The sequence below is a fragment of the Carcharhinus amblyrhynchos genome, chromosome 4 (genome assembly GCF_965287045.1).
Source record: "Carcharhinus amblyrhynchos chromosome 4, sCarAmb.v2.hapA, whole genome shotgun sequence".
Classification (NCBI taxonomy): Eukaryota; Metazoa; Chordata; class Chondrichthyes; order Carcharhiniformes; family Carcharhinidae; genus Carcharhinus; species Carcharhinus amblyrhynchos.
This window is the reverse complement of record NC_137327.1, coordinates 71,903,151-71,916,604: the sequence shown is the minus strand read 5'-3', so window position 1 is coordinate 71,916,604 and position 13,454 is coordinate 71,903,151. Positions and strand designations below refer to the sequence as shown.

Here is a 13,454-nt window from a genome sequence, read left to right as displayed (position 1 = left end):
CAACACTCATGAAGCTGACACCATCCAGGACAAAGCATCACAATTGATTGGCATCCCATCCATCTCTTGCAACATTTATTCCCTCCACCACCAATTCAGTGTCAGCAGTGTGCACCATCTACAAAATGCACTGCAGGAACTCACCGAGGCTCCTTTTACAGCATCTTACAAACTATGACCTCTACCACCTAGAAGGACAATGGCAGCGGATGCATGGGAACAGCATCACCTGCAAATTCCCTCCAAGGCACATATCTTGCTGACTTGAAACTATATCGCTATTCCTTCACTGACATTGGGTCAAAATCCTGGAACTCCCTTCTTAATAGTACCCTGCCAGATGAAAAGCTGGACCCCAGTTCCTTATCAAAGGTATACATTACCTTGTTTGAATCCTGGATGATTTTCACATTTTCAGCTCCAAACTTGTCACTGTATAGCTTGAGGAGCCTTTCAGATATTTCTGGCAGCCTGGTCAGCTTGGGTTCCTTATAAATGTATTCTTTTCCATCTTCCTCTTCAAAGAAGCTCTATTAATGAAAATACATGCAATAAGTTTATACTTGTAGTCTCCTTACCTAAGGAAAGGTACATTTGCCTTAGAGGAGGTATAATGAAGAATCGAACAGGGATGAGAGGGTTGAGAAAAGATTGGATGGCAAGGCTTATATTACCTGGTGTTTAGAAGAATGAGAGATGAAGAAAGACATTCCGAGGAGGCTTGACAGGATAAATACTAGGAAGTTGTTACTAAAACATGGTGGCACATTCAGGTAAAGTGGTCAATCATTTCAAACTGAGATGAGCAGAAATGTTTCTCTATGGGGTTGTGAATTTCAAATTCTCTGCTCCACAGATTTGGATACAAAGGGAATCAAGGGATGCTGATGTAGAAGACCAGCCATGATCATACGAACCAACTGTGCTCTTATTCTTATGGCCCTGCACCTTCCTTCAGAGAAACATGCAGTGCAGAACAGGCTCTTCAGCCCATTAACATATTACAAACACCTGAACTCCCATGTAATCCCTCTGCCAGCATTTTGCCTATAGTCCTGAATGTTAGTGATGTCCCAAGTGCTCAGCCAGATACTTTTTAAAGGACCTGAGGCTTCCTGCCTCTACCACCCTTCCGGGCAATATATTCCAGACCATCATCACTCCCTGTGGTATGCCACTGGACAGTAGCTTCTTAAAAGTCACTGAAGTAGTCTTCTGTCATCACCCTCTGTCTCCTACGATTGGGCCAATTTTGAATCCACTTTATTAAATTACCCTATATCCCACGTGAATTTACCTTTTTTACATGTCTCCTATGTGGGAGATTGATCTCTAATTTTAATTAACAATGGAATTGGCACATCCCACACACTTATCGTTGGATTCCAAATGGTAAATACATCAGTGGACACCTTTGACATCACATAGCTTAGTGAAGACTTAGTGAGCGTTACACATTGACTTTCTAGTTAAACATTGCAGAAAGCCAAATTCGCAAGCATGTTCATATAACAAGGTTCTGGAGAATGAAGTGCCCAGATTGGACATTTTCTCCTTATTCTGGGTGTCTATGCAACATATTTACTTGTAGGGACAGCTGAGAGTTACAAGTTTAAATATCACTGCAGAGATTTGCTGACACATGAACTAAGTTGGCACAGCAGTATGATACTGAGGGATTGCTGCATTCCAAAGATGCTGTCTTTTGGATGAGACTTAAAACTGAGACTCCATCTGTCCATTCAGATGAATCCACAAGACACCAATGCACTGATTGAAGAATGTTGGGTGAGTTCTTTCAGTGCTCAATCACAAAAACAGACAGTCTGCTCATTATAATACTGCTGCTGTGGGAACATGCTGTGTGGCTGGCCACTGCATTTGCTGCGTTATAGCAGTAACTATTTCAAAAGTACTTCATCGGCTGTAAAGCTAATTGACCTACATTATTGGCATGTTAAAAAATGTCTCAATTTTAAAATTCTCATCTTTGTATTCAAAAACTTCCATTGCCTCACCCCTCTCTACTTTTATAATTACCAGCCCCACATCCTTTTGTGATATATGCACTTGTCTTATCCCAGACTCTAGAGCAATCCCAATTTTAATTGTCCCAACATTGGTAGCTATGCCTTCAATTGACTGATCCCAAGCTCTGAAATTCCCTCTCAAAATCTCTCCACCTCACTTTTCTCCATTAAGAAATCCTTAAAATCTATCCTATTGAACAGTTTCTGGTCATTTGTCCTAATATCTCCTTATGAGGTTTGACGCATGGGTAATATTTTCTCATTATAATCCTGTGAAGCAGCTAGGATGCTATAGTGGCACACTGGTTAGCCCTGTTGCTTCACAGCCCCAGAGACCTGGGTTCAAAAAAGTTTATCTATTGTCATAAGTAGACTTACATTAACACTGCAATGAAGTTACTGTGGAAAGCCCTTAGTCACCACACTGCAGCGCCTGTTCAGGTACACTGAGGGAAAATGTAGTATGGCCAATGCATCTAACCAGCACATCTTTTGGACTATGGGAGGAAACTAAAGCACCTGGTGGAAATTCACACAAACACAAGGAGAACGTGCAGACTCTGTACAGACAGTGATGCAACCTAAGAATTGAACCTGGGTCCCTGGCGCTGTGAGGCAGCACTGCTCGCCAATTCTGGCTTTGGGTGAGGTGTATAGTTTGCGCATTTTCCTCGTGTCTGCGTGAATTTCCTGGGGGTGCTCTGGTTTTCTCCCATGGTCCAAAGATATGCATGGTAGGTTGACTGGCCATGATAAATTGCCCCCTTGAGTCAGGGGGAATAGCAGGATAAATATGTGGGGTTATGGAGATAGGGCCCGGGTGGGATTACTGTTGATGCAGACTCGATGGGCCAAATGGCCTTCTTGTGCACTCTAAGGATTCCATGATTCTGTGATGTTTTTGATATATTAAGGGTGCTGTATAAATATAGGCTATTGTTATAAATCACTTTGGAACACAAAGTTTGAGAAAGGTCCCACAGTTGGGTACAATTGTGCAGACATCCACCTTGCACGAGGTTTCTTACCTGACCATAAAAAGCGACTCGGAAAAACGTCCCCAGCAGTCTCCGGCCAGTGTGAAGGACATGAATGATTTTCTTATAAGCTTCATTCAGTGTGTTATATATGAAAGCAAGTTTCTAAAATATAGACAGACAAGAACTTATGGACAGGTTTATACAAGTCATTGGAATTATAAAGATTAATAAATGTGTCTCTGAGACGTACCACAAGTTACGCTGCATAGATGCAAGTCAAAAATTTTATATAAAAGGTGGGAATGTTAAAGGGCAGAATTTTATCAAAACTTGTCAAAGTGTCAAGGTTCAGAGTGAAAACCGATTTATTTCTCTCCAGATGCATAAGTGAGTTTTCAGACCAGGTTTTCTGGCACTCAGTGCACAGAGACAGTGCACCAGGGGGCCTGGTTTCTGTCGTCACTCTTCCAGGCAGAACCCAACAGAGCCGGGAAGGTCAGTTCCACAGAGATCTGGGTGCCATCAGTTTGATTAGCAATAGAATTAAACTTCCCCCCACCCCCCAAAACAAGCATTGAGGCATTTACCCACCCCAGCCCACCGCAGAGGTATCAGGGGATGTCCACTACCCGCCCCTAGCCCCCTTCCACCCCACCACAACCATACAAGTAACAGGGCTGTCTTCCTTCTCCTTCCTTACAATCACACGGGTGTTGCAGTGCATGCTCCCTCCTCTCCCCCACACCACTGTGGCTGTGTTGCAAGCACTCTTCCCATTCTCCCTCCCCTCTATTCTCAGCCATCATTCCCCTCCACCCTCACTGTGTCAAGCTTCATTGCACCCCCCCCCCCTTCCCCCTGTTCTCAGGCATTGGCCCTCCCCCCTCCTCAACCATACATAAGGGTCCTTTGATTGGCCATGTCAACCTATGTCATGGGCATTCCTGGGAATGTCACCTCCCTCACCTCAGGACCAAGCCTACCTTGGAACCTGTGTCCTGTTCCTCTTGGCTGATTTCCGTTCTTACAAAGCTGTTGTAAACCTCTTCAACGTGACGTGATGCCGGCGCAGTATGAATATTTAATAATGGGGGATCAGGTGGCTCGGAAGTCCTTTAATAATGTGCTAATGTATTAAAATATATGGTAGGAAACTCGTTACATGGCCGCTGAGGGGCAACCGGGAAACCAGATCTTGCAGTGAGAATCTTGTTTCCTGACTCTCACAGGATTTTGCACCCACATCAGTTTACGCTCGTGGAGAACACAGGTGCAAAATTCAACTCCCAAATCGAGACTTGCGAGGTCTCGATTTTCCTGATCTAATTGGAGTTGATCTTCAAAAATGATAAGCGCGTCCATGAACCAAGACTTTTGCCCCATTCCCAGCACTAGCAATCTTCACCAGTGGCACAGCGGTTAGCACTGCTGCCTTAGAGCGCCAGTGACTTGGGTTTGATTCCCAGTTTGGATCAATGGCTGTGCAGTGTTTGCACTGTCTGTGTAGGTTTCCTCTGAGTGTTCTGGTTTCTTCCTACATTCCAAAAGACGTGCTGGTTAGGTGCATTGGCCACGCTAGATTCTTCCTCAGTGTATCCGAGCAGGTGCCGAAGTGTAGTGATTAGGGGATTTTCACAGTAACTTCAATGAAGTATTGATGTAAGTTACTTGTGACTAATAGGTAAACTTGTAACTTTACGAAACAGGAAGGCTGGAAGTCAGCACACTAATGTTCCGACATTGTTAGCACCATTACATAAGTGGGCATTTCAAGCCGTTCTTGGAATTGGATCAGTTTTGGTAGGTGATATGAATCACACTAGCTGAGAGTTGTCATGAACCTTGGGTGAATCGTGTTTTAGAGATAGGAACTGGGTCCCCAGGATATAGGTCCCATGCCTGGCTCTCCTAAGATTCGGCCCTATTCTTGGCTGGATCCTTGGAGAAGGTCCTTATGTTTGGTTGGAATCTGTTGTCAATTGTAGATCAGTTGTACTTACTTATATGCAGGTGGAGAATATTAATGAGAGTTTAATTTGAACAGGTATAAAATTACACTCTGTGAAATTGTGTGGTTGAATTAGGACATATATACTTGCAATGTTTTACCTTATAAATAGATTTTAATTTGAGTAAAGATTCGTTCCGGTTTTATCATTCATCAATAGGCTTTGTTGAATATTTCTCCCGTGTGAAGAGGGATTATGTCAGGGCTACATTTAACTCTTACCCCATGATCATTACAGATTAATTTGGACTTGAACAAAATGGATCAAATCTTCATGGAAACGTGAAGCAGGAGTCAGTGAAGTTCCCGATACAGCAAACAATTCTCTTCTCTTTGAAGGACGCCTCTCCCCACCATATTTTAGATCTGGAATGATTAGACTAAGGCCTTCTGGAGCCCATATCCAATAAAAGAGATGACCTAATTATGAAAGCTTGGCTGAGTTCCAAGAATGTCACGACTGTAGCTTAGCAGGCAAAACTAATACAGCTACAGAGAGCAGTGCAAGATTGTTCAACTGACATTTCTGTTGGAATAAATAATTTGTTTTGCTGTGTTTTGTTCAATGCTTGTATGATTATTTGCTCAAGGTTAAGTGGCGTGCAGGGGATATAAACATCTGAATTTGATACTATGAATGTCTCTGATTGATTAAAAGTTTTATGATGAGAGGGGGAATTTCTTTCAATGGTTGCTGAATTGTTACTGGGCTCTCCCATGGCCCATGACACCTCTGAGCTGCAAACCATGTCTCTTAACAGAGCTGTCTTGATTCCATCAAAATTATGGGCGTTTGAACTGTCCTACTCTGCAATGGAGGGGCAAGGGCAGGGGTATTATGTGCAGGTTATTTGTACTCTTATCCCATACCAGTGAAAACTGCTTGAGTGGGGAATGAGAGCAGACATCCCAGAATCAGGCCATCTCCCCAAGGCCTCTACTTCACAAAGTCTAAATCAATGACTTTTCACATCTTGTTGCTAGGATGGGAACAAAATTCAATGCATTGGCAGTGTCGTACATCAGCAGAAAATCCTATTACCAGGACTCTCTCAGGTTCGGCCCTTCTCAACGAAACAATGCATACCTCAAATTCTCTCCGTTTCTCGTAGATAGGGATGATTAACTTGTAAATCACTGCCATTAACTCATAGCGCTCTGCGTTCCACAGCCCGTCGGCACACTTCTCCAATAATTCCACAAGCATATCCTGCAAAGAACATAGAATATTCACCATACAATCACAGAGGCAGCCAGAGTATTTCAACAAAATCAAGCCTGGAATGCATCCAACTGTATCCAAAACAAACTAAACTAGTTTTGCTGTCATTTTGGGAACAGCAGGGTTAGATCTTTTAATGCTTACTAAACTGAAAAGAACTCATATCTTTCATGACCTCAGATGTCCAAAATTGGTTTACAGCTAATTAAATACTTTTGAATTAAATCATCGTTGTCCCATTACCACAACCAACTTGTGTACAACCACGTTCTGCAAACAGCAATAGCCAAAAAATCTGCTTTTTGTGATGTGATTGAGGGAAAAATATTGGTAAAAAATTAGGAGAACACTGCTACTCCTGAAATACTACAGAGGGATCTTTTCTGCCCATACAAGAAAGCAGATGAACCTTTGGTTCAACATCTAATTTGACAGACAACACCTCTGACAGTGCTACACTCCCTTAGTACTGCACTAGAGTATTAGCCTGGGCTTAATATCTTCTGCTGCAGTTCCAGCAGGAATTGAAACATTCAATGAGAGGATAAGAATTGATGGTCAGCTGTCCATGTCTCAGCATTGCTCAGTTCTCTGTTCCCAGAACAAATTCAATCTATTTGACTGATTATTGGCACCATGCACATCACAGAATCATAGAACCCTACAGTGCAGAAAGAGGCCCTTTGGCCCATCAAGTCTGCACCGAACACAATCCCACCCAGGCCTTACCCCCTTATCCCTACATATTATACCCACTAATCCCTCTAACCTCTGCTACCCTGGACACTAAGGGGCAATTTCTTAGCATGGCCAATCAACCTAACCTGCACATCTTTGGACTCTGGGAGGAAATTGGAGCACCTGGAGGAAACCTACGCAGACACGAGGAGAATGTGCAAACCACATGGACAGTGACCCAAGCCGAGAATCGAACCCAGGACCCTGGAGCTGTGAAGCAGCAGTGCTAACCACCTAACTACTGTGCCACCCATTTACTGCTAAATTCAAACAAAAATTACACTAACTCCAAACCTATTACTTGACCTCAGAACCTGTGCCTCTCTATCCTGATGCCTCCATCTCAATCTGAAATATTTATTTTAAATAAACCTCCCTTGACACCTTATTAACAGAGATATTTGTGATCATGTATTTGGAGCCCAGATGTCATCACCATGCACATTATGCATTTACAATGGCTCTGGTATCCTACAGCATTGACAATGGATGTACAGTTCTTCACTGCTTGTGGTTTTAGTTTGGACTCTTTCCCTAGTCTTAATGTTAACAGTGATAAAGGCAGTTTGTACAAGCAGACTGGATCTGGGAGGCACTGTTAATGTCTAATGTGCTGCAATTAACAAGTGAGTAACATCAGGGAGAAGCAAAAGGCAAGAAAAATTACAGTCAGAATCTTTGAGGGTGAAATATGACACCAAGATTACAAACAGCCTGATTCAGCCTCAAGCTGGGGGAAGAATGGGGTCAGTGGCTACAGGATGCCTAAGGCAATGATTTCCGTCTGAGCAATAGTTACTTGAAGGAGGGCTACAGCTCAGGTGAAGTTGGGAAATGTTTGGGAGGTGTGGACACAAGACACAGCCACTTGAAGCCAACTTTTAAACACAACTGCCCCATTTAGTTAGAATCACACATCGGAAAAATGACTTGTCATCCAGAAGACTGACTAAGCTGATAAGAGAACAGAAACCCTCCTTCCATCACAGTAGGAACTGATATCACAGTTTGTGGCCACAAGATAGAGTTGATGAGATTCACTGACAAAATAGGTGCATTGAATGTTAAAAATAGAAAATGAATAAAGCTTTGATTTAGTTTATTCAAATAAGCTAAATCTTACCCAAATAGTTAAGCTTGGCTACATATGACTATAAAGACTGACGTCCATTGAGTATTGATAAGAAATGCAGTAATCAATGATAGGATGCTTTTGAATTATTTGTGGGGCTTTACAATAAACATTGAATTAGGCATCCTATTAATTGAGCACTCTCTGGTAAAATGCAGGTACAACAAAACTTCCTCTACACTGTCCTAGCAACATGCCTCACTTTCACACCCTCTTCCGTTCTTCACTAAGTAGGAAGTGCAGACATGATGGCCAAATGTCCTCCTTCTGTAACAATTCTGTAATTCTGTGCAGTGAGGTGGCCAACTATGCCAAATTAAGGGCAATTGTGTGCTGTGAACTCAGCTCCTCCAGTACGAGCAGAGTGGGGACTGCTCAACTCCAAACACAGTACCTTGGCAGCCAGCACAGCACAGGCCTTGAACGTAAGTGTCAGAAGCGAAAGGTCAGACCCTAACCCAAGTTCCCATTTGTGGTTTTACATCTTGAAGTTCCTTAAACTATCATACCATCTATTCAGCCATCAGTATAGGGTCCTGAAAACTGGCCTGAAACAGTGCACTACACAACTTGGTATATTTCCATTGTGAGATGGAATTGAAGAGTCATGCATGAATACTGATCAGAGAGGCACTGCATCTCTTGAGCTGAAAAATTTAAAACATTTCCAAATCAGATTGGTAAATTTCAGCTCAACCACAATTCAAACCTTGGTTAATTTAAAGAAGACAGGGTGGAAACTTCTGTGAATGGAGTAATCTGAGTCTCTCAGCATTGTGGCCGAAAGGGACTCAGCTAGGCAACAGAATGCTTACACTGATTAAAGAACAAGTGTAAATCGGAACCACAGAATTCCTGCCGTGCAGAATGAGGCCATTCAGCTCATCGAGTCTGCACCGACTCTCCGAAAGAGCATCTTCCCCTTGCCCTATCCCATAACCCCAAACATTTACCATGCAAATCAACTTAACTTACACGTCTTTGGACACTAAGGGGCAATTTAGGATGGCCATTCCAACTAATTGCACATCTTTGGATTGTGACAGGAAACCAGAGCACCTGGAGGAAACCCACGTAGATGTGGGGAGAATATGCAAACTCCACATAGTCACCCGAACTGGGTCCCTGTGGCTGAGAGATAGCAGTGCTAACCACTGTGCCACCGATGCCATATTTTTATATACATATCTATGCTTGTGTTTAGATATAGATATGGGTTAGGTTGATTGGCCATGCTAAATTGCCCTTGAGTGTCTGGGGGCCAGCAGGGTAAATATGTTCGTTTATGGGGATAGGACCTAGGTGATCTTGTTGTCGGTGCAGATTTGATGGGTTGAATGGCCTCCTTCTGTACTGTAGAGATTCTATGATTCTATATGTTGCATTAGAAATACGAACAAACACCTTTGCGCTTATATAGCATCTTTCTATCTCAGTATGCTCCACAAAATTTCATAGTCATTTATTTCCTTGATGAAATACTGTCATTGTTCTAGGGTAGGAAACATAAAGCAAGTTTTCACAAACAGCAATGCAAAAATAATCAATCAGTCTTATCAATGATGTTGATTGAGGGAGAAATGTTGCCCAGGACCCAAGAAATGCCTTCTTCTGTTTTCAAGTGGTATCATGGGATCTTCTACACCCTGAGAGGACAGATGCAACCTCATTTCAACATCTCACCCAAAAGGTGGCAGCCTCAACAGTACAGCACTTCTGGAGTACTGCCCATCTTGATCAGGTGCTCAAGCCTCTGAACTGGGATATGTACCCATTACCATCTAACTTAGATTACAGGCAACTTGATTGAAATATGTAGGCTCCCAAGAGTTCTTGACAAGGTGGATTTGGAGGGGATGTTTCTCTTTGTGGGGGAATCTAGAACAGAGGTCACTGTTGAAAAATAAGGAATTGTCCATTTAAAATGGAGAGGAAGCAGATCTTTTTCTGTCAAAGAGTCTGAGTCTTTGAAAAGGTGGTAGAGTCTTTGGGTGGGATTCTCCGATCCTGTCCATTCCCACCTCACTGTAAGTGAGAACAGAGAATTTGGCATTGCAGCTAAAAATCCATTCACTTTCAGCAGCGCTGGCGAATCCAGCCCCGAATGAAGATGGAGATTTTTGGCTTTTAAATATTTTGAAGGCAGAGCTGGATAGATTCTTGGTAAGTAAGTGGGTGACAGGTTAGTGAGGTGGCGGGATGCAGATTCCAGGTTACCATCAGTTCAGCCATGATCTTACTAAATGGCTGAAAAGGCTCAAGGGGCTGAATGGCCCACTCCTGTTCCTTCTTCATATGTTCACAAGGCTGACCCTGGACTTAAAAATACTGACAACCATGTCCCCTCGATGCCATGCGCACTTTATGAGATGGGTAAAGGCAGTAACTTCTGAAAAGAACCTGGAAAGGGAACTCAAATAACCACAAGAAATCAAAGATTTTGGTACTATGTGTACATTAGTCAGTGAGTTTCAAACCACTGCTTAGGTAAGAGGTTTAGCCAGACCACAGATATGGAGAACTCTGCTGTGGGAAAGTATGTAGAAAGCAAACTTCACATCAGATGAGCTATTGACCAAGGCAGTGGGTTGAGCTAGGAGAATAGAATTTAAAGATCTTGAGGTCTGCTTGGAGACACAACCCACTTTGGTATTAAGCTAAGGCCTAGCCTATTTGACAGCAGCATTGGGATAGAATATTTCCAATTTGGAGTATCTCACAGATTAGCTGAAGGTTATAGAGGGAAGTTTTTTTGTATAGTACCTTTCATGATCTCAAACACCCCACAGTTTTTCACAATCAACAAAATTATTTTTGAAATGCAAGCACTATTTCGATGTAGCAGATGCAGCAATCTGTGCACAGCAAGGTCCCACAGACAGCAAAAAAAAAATCAGCAGATAATTTGTTTGCGAGATGTCGGTTGAGGGAAGAACACCAGTAGAATACCACTCTCCTGAATTTTTTCGAAGAGTTCAGTGGGATAATTTTACAACCGGCTTTGAGGACTGATTTAACGCCTCATTTGAAAGACTGCATTTCCAGTAGTGGAGAACGTCCTCAGAGTGCTGCACGGAAGTGTTGTGCTGGAGTGCTGCACTGGAGTACGCACAGCTTTCTGAACAGAAACTAGAACCCACAACATTCTGACTCAGAGATGAAAGTAATGCACTGAGACTCGGTTACACATTCCACATAGTTCCCAAAGCCTTCGTCATCACATTGCTAGAATAGTACCTATACTACATCCGTGTTGTAGTTATCCACGCCAAATCATGAGCTACAGACTCAGATCAAGCCAGCTCTAGAGAGGAAGCACTCAAACCTCTTTCAGCAAAACATGACCCGACTCCTTTTGTTGCTCTAATTGACATGGAGCTTTCCCCTAATTGAAAAAATTCAACCACGGGAGGGACAGGTATTATTCTGCAAAAAGAGAAAAAATTTGTTTACACAGCAAGTGGTTGGGATGTGGAATGCACTGCCTGGAAGTGGGGTGGAGGCGGGTTTAGTCAAGATATTCAAGTGGGCATTAGAAGATGTACAAGGCTACAGGGAAAAGGCACGAAGCCATGATGCTCGTTTGGAAAGCCAGTGCAAACACAATGGGCCAAATTGCCTCCTCCTGTTTTGTCACAATTCTGTGAACTCCAATTCCAGCGTCCCAGCATCACAGTCTTCTGTGGGAGGTATTTTCAGACTTGCACTACAGGTTGTGTCAGAAATGCTTCCTGATTTCACACATGATCTGGCTCTAATTTTAACATTATGTTCCCCTTTGTTCTTAATACTCTCACCAGAGGAAATAGGTTCTCTGCATCTACCTCAATGACCTTGCTTAACATTTTAAATGCTTCAGCCAGAATTACGATGGTTGATATATTAGGACAGAAAACAACTAGTTAGACGGTGCAAAGTTTTGTTTCAAAGGATTATAAATGAGATGAAAGATTCAGTGAAGCCAGCAGCCTGGAGAAGGTGAGGAAATAGCCTGGAAAAGGCAGCAAAGCCAATGGAAGGGGAGGAAGGAGGCAGCAAGCTGAGTAAGCAGGGTGGGGTGGGGGGGAAGTGCAGGTTGACCAGCAGGCTGAATGGGGGTAGGGGGAGGGGGCAGGGAAAGCCTTGAGGTTGTGACCAGTAGCCTGGTAGCAGGAGAGGCGATCAACGTTAAGGAAGGGTGGGATGGGTGGGTGGTAGTGGGGTGTGGGGTTGAGCATGTAAACTAGCAGCTGCAGGGAGGTGAGAAATGCCATCATAAGAACTTGACAACATAAGAACTAGGAACAGGAGTAGGCCATCAGGTCCCTCGAGCCTGCTCTGCCATTCAATAAGATCATGGCTAATCTTTTTGAGGACTCAGCTCCACTTACCGCCCATTCACCATTACCCTTAATTCCTTTACTGTTCAAAAATTTATCTATCCTTGCCTTAAAATCATTTAATGAGATAGCCTCAATTGCTTCACTGGGCAGGGAATTCCACAGATTCACAACCCTTTGTGTGAAGAACTTCCTCCCCATCTCAGTCCTAAATCTGCTTCCTCTTATTTTGAGGCTATGCCCCCTAGTTCTAGTTTCACCCGCCAATGGAAACAACTTCCCTGCTTCAATCTTGTCTACTCTCTTCATAATCTTATATGTTTCTATAAGATCTCCCCTCATTCTTCTGAATTCCAGTGAGTATAGCCCCAGTCTACTCAGTCTCTCCTCATAAGCCAACCCTCTCAACTCCGGAATCAACCTAGTGAATCTCGTCTGCACCCCTTCCAGTGCCACTATATCCTTTCTCAAGTAAGGAGACCAAAACTGTACACAGTACTCCAGGTGTGGGTTTACCAGCACCTTATACAGCTGCAACATAATCTCGCTGTTTTTGCCAATGGGATCCATGCTGCATCTTACCAATGGGACAATTTATATCACTACTTCTTCCTTGTTGATAGATTCAAGCATTTCCCTACTACAGAAGTTAAGCTAATCGGCCTATAGTTACCTGCCTTTTGTGTACCTCCTTTTTTAAACAGTGGCATCACATTTGCTGTTTTCCAGTCTGCGTGAACCATTTAAGGTTTAGAGGATGTAAAGCTGCACTGGAGGATGTTACAATAAGTTAAGATTTCGACACTGAGGAGGAAGAACACTTAGAAGTAAATGTTAACAAACAGGATCTGAAACCAGTTGCAGAACAGATAGAAATTTAAACCACAAATGCCTAAAATCCCCAAATAAAAGCGCAAAGAACTGGAACTTCACCGTGGTCTAGGCAGTTATCAGAATGAAAAACACAGTTCGGCATTTCAGGAATTCCAATGTTCTGTCAAAAGATCCTTTTCCAAAATATGTTT

General features: G+C 42.9%; 1 protein-coding gene across 2 annotated transcripts in view; it reads right to left on the bottom strand.

The window, feature by feature from the left end:
* Positions 1–13,454, bottom strand: part of LOC145342110 (dedicator of cytokinesis protein 11-like) — a 269,092-nt gene that overhangs the window by 31,352 nt on the left and 224,286 nt on the right. For both annotated transcript variants that reach the window (XM_080187331.1, XM_080187332.1), the window contains exons 46-48: positions 6,106–6,228; positions 3,059–3,172; positions 384–530 (exon numbers count right to left, since the gene is read on the bottom strand). In XM_080187331.1, the coding sequence (XP_080043457.1) occupies positions 384–530; positions 3,059–3,172; positions 6,106–6,228 (384 nt within the window). The remainder of the gene's footprint in view (positions 1–383; positions 531–3,058; positions 3,173–6,105; positions 6,229–13,454) is intronic.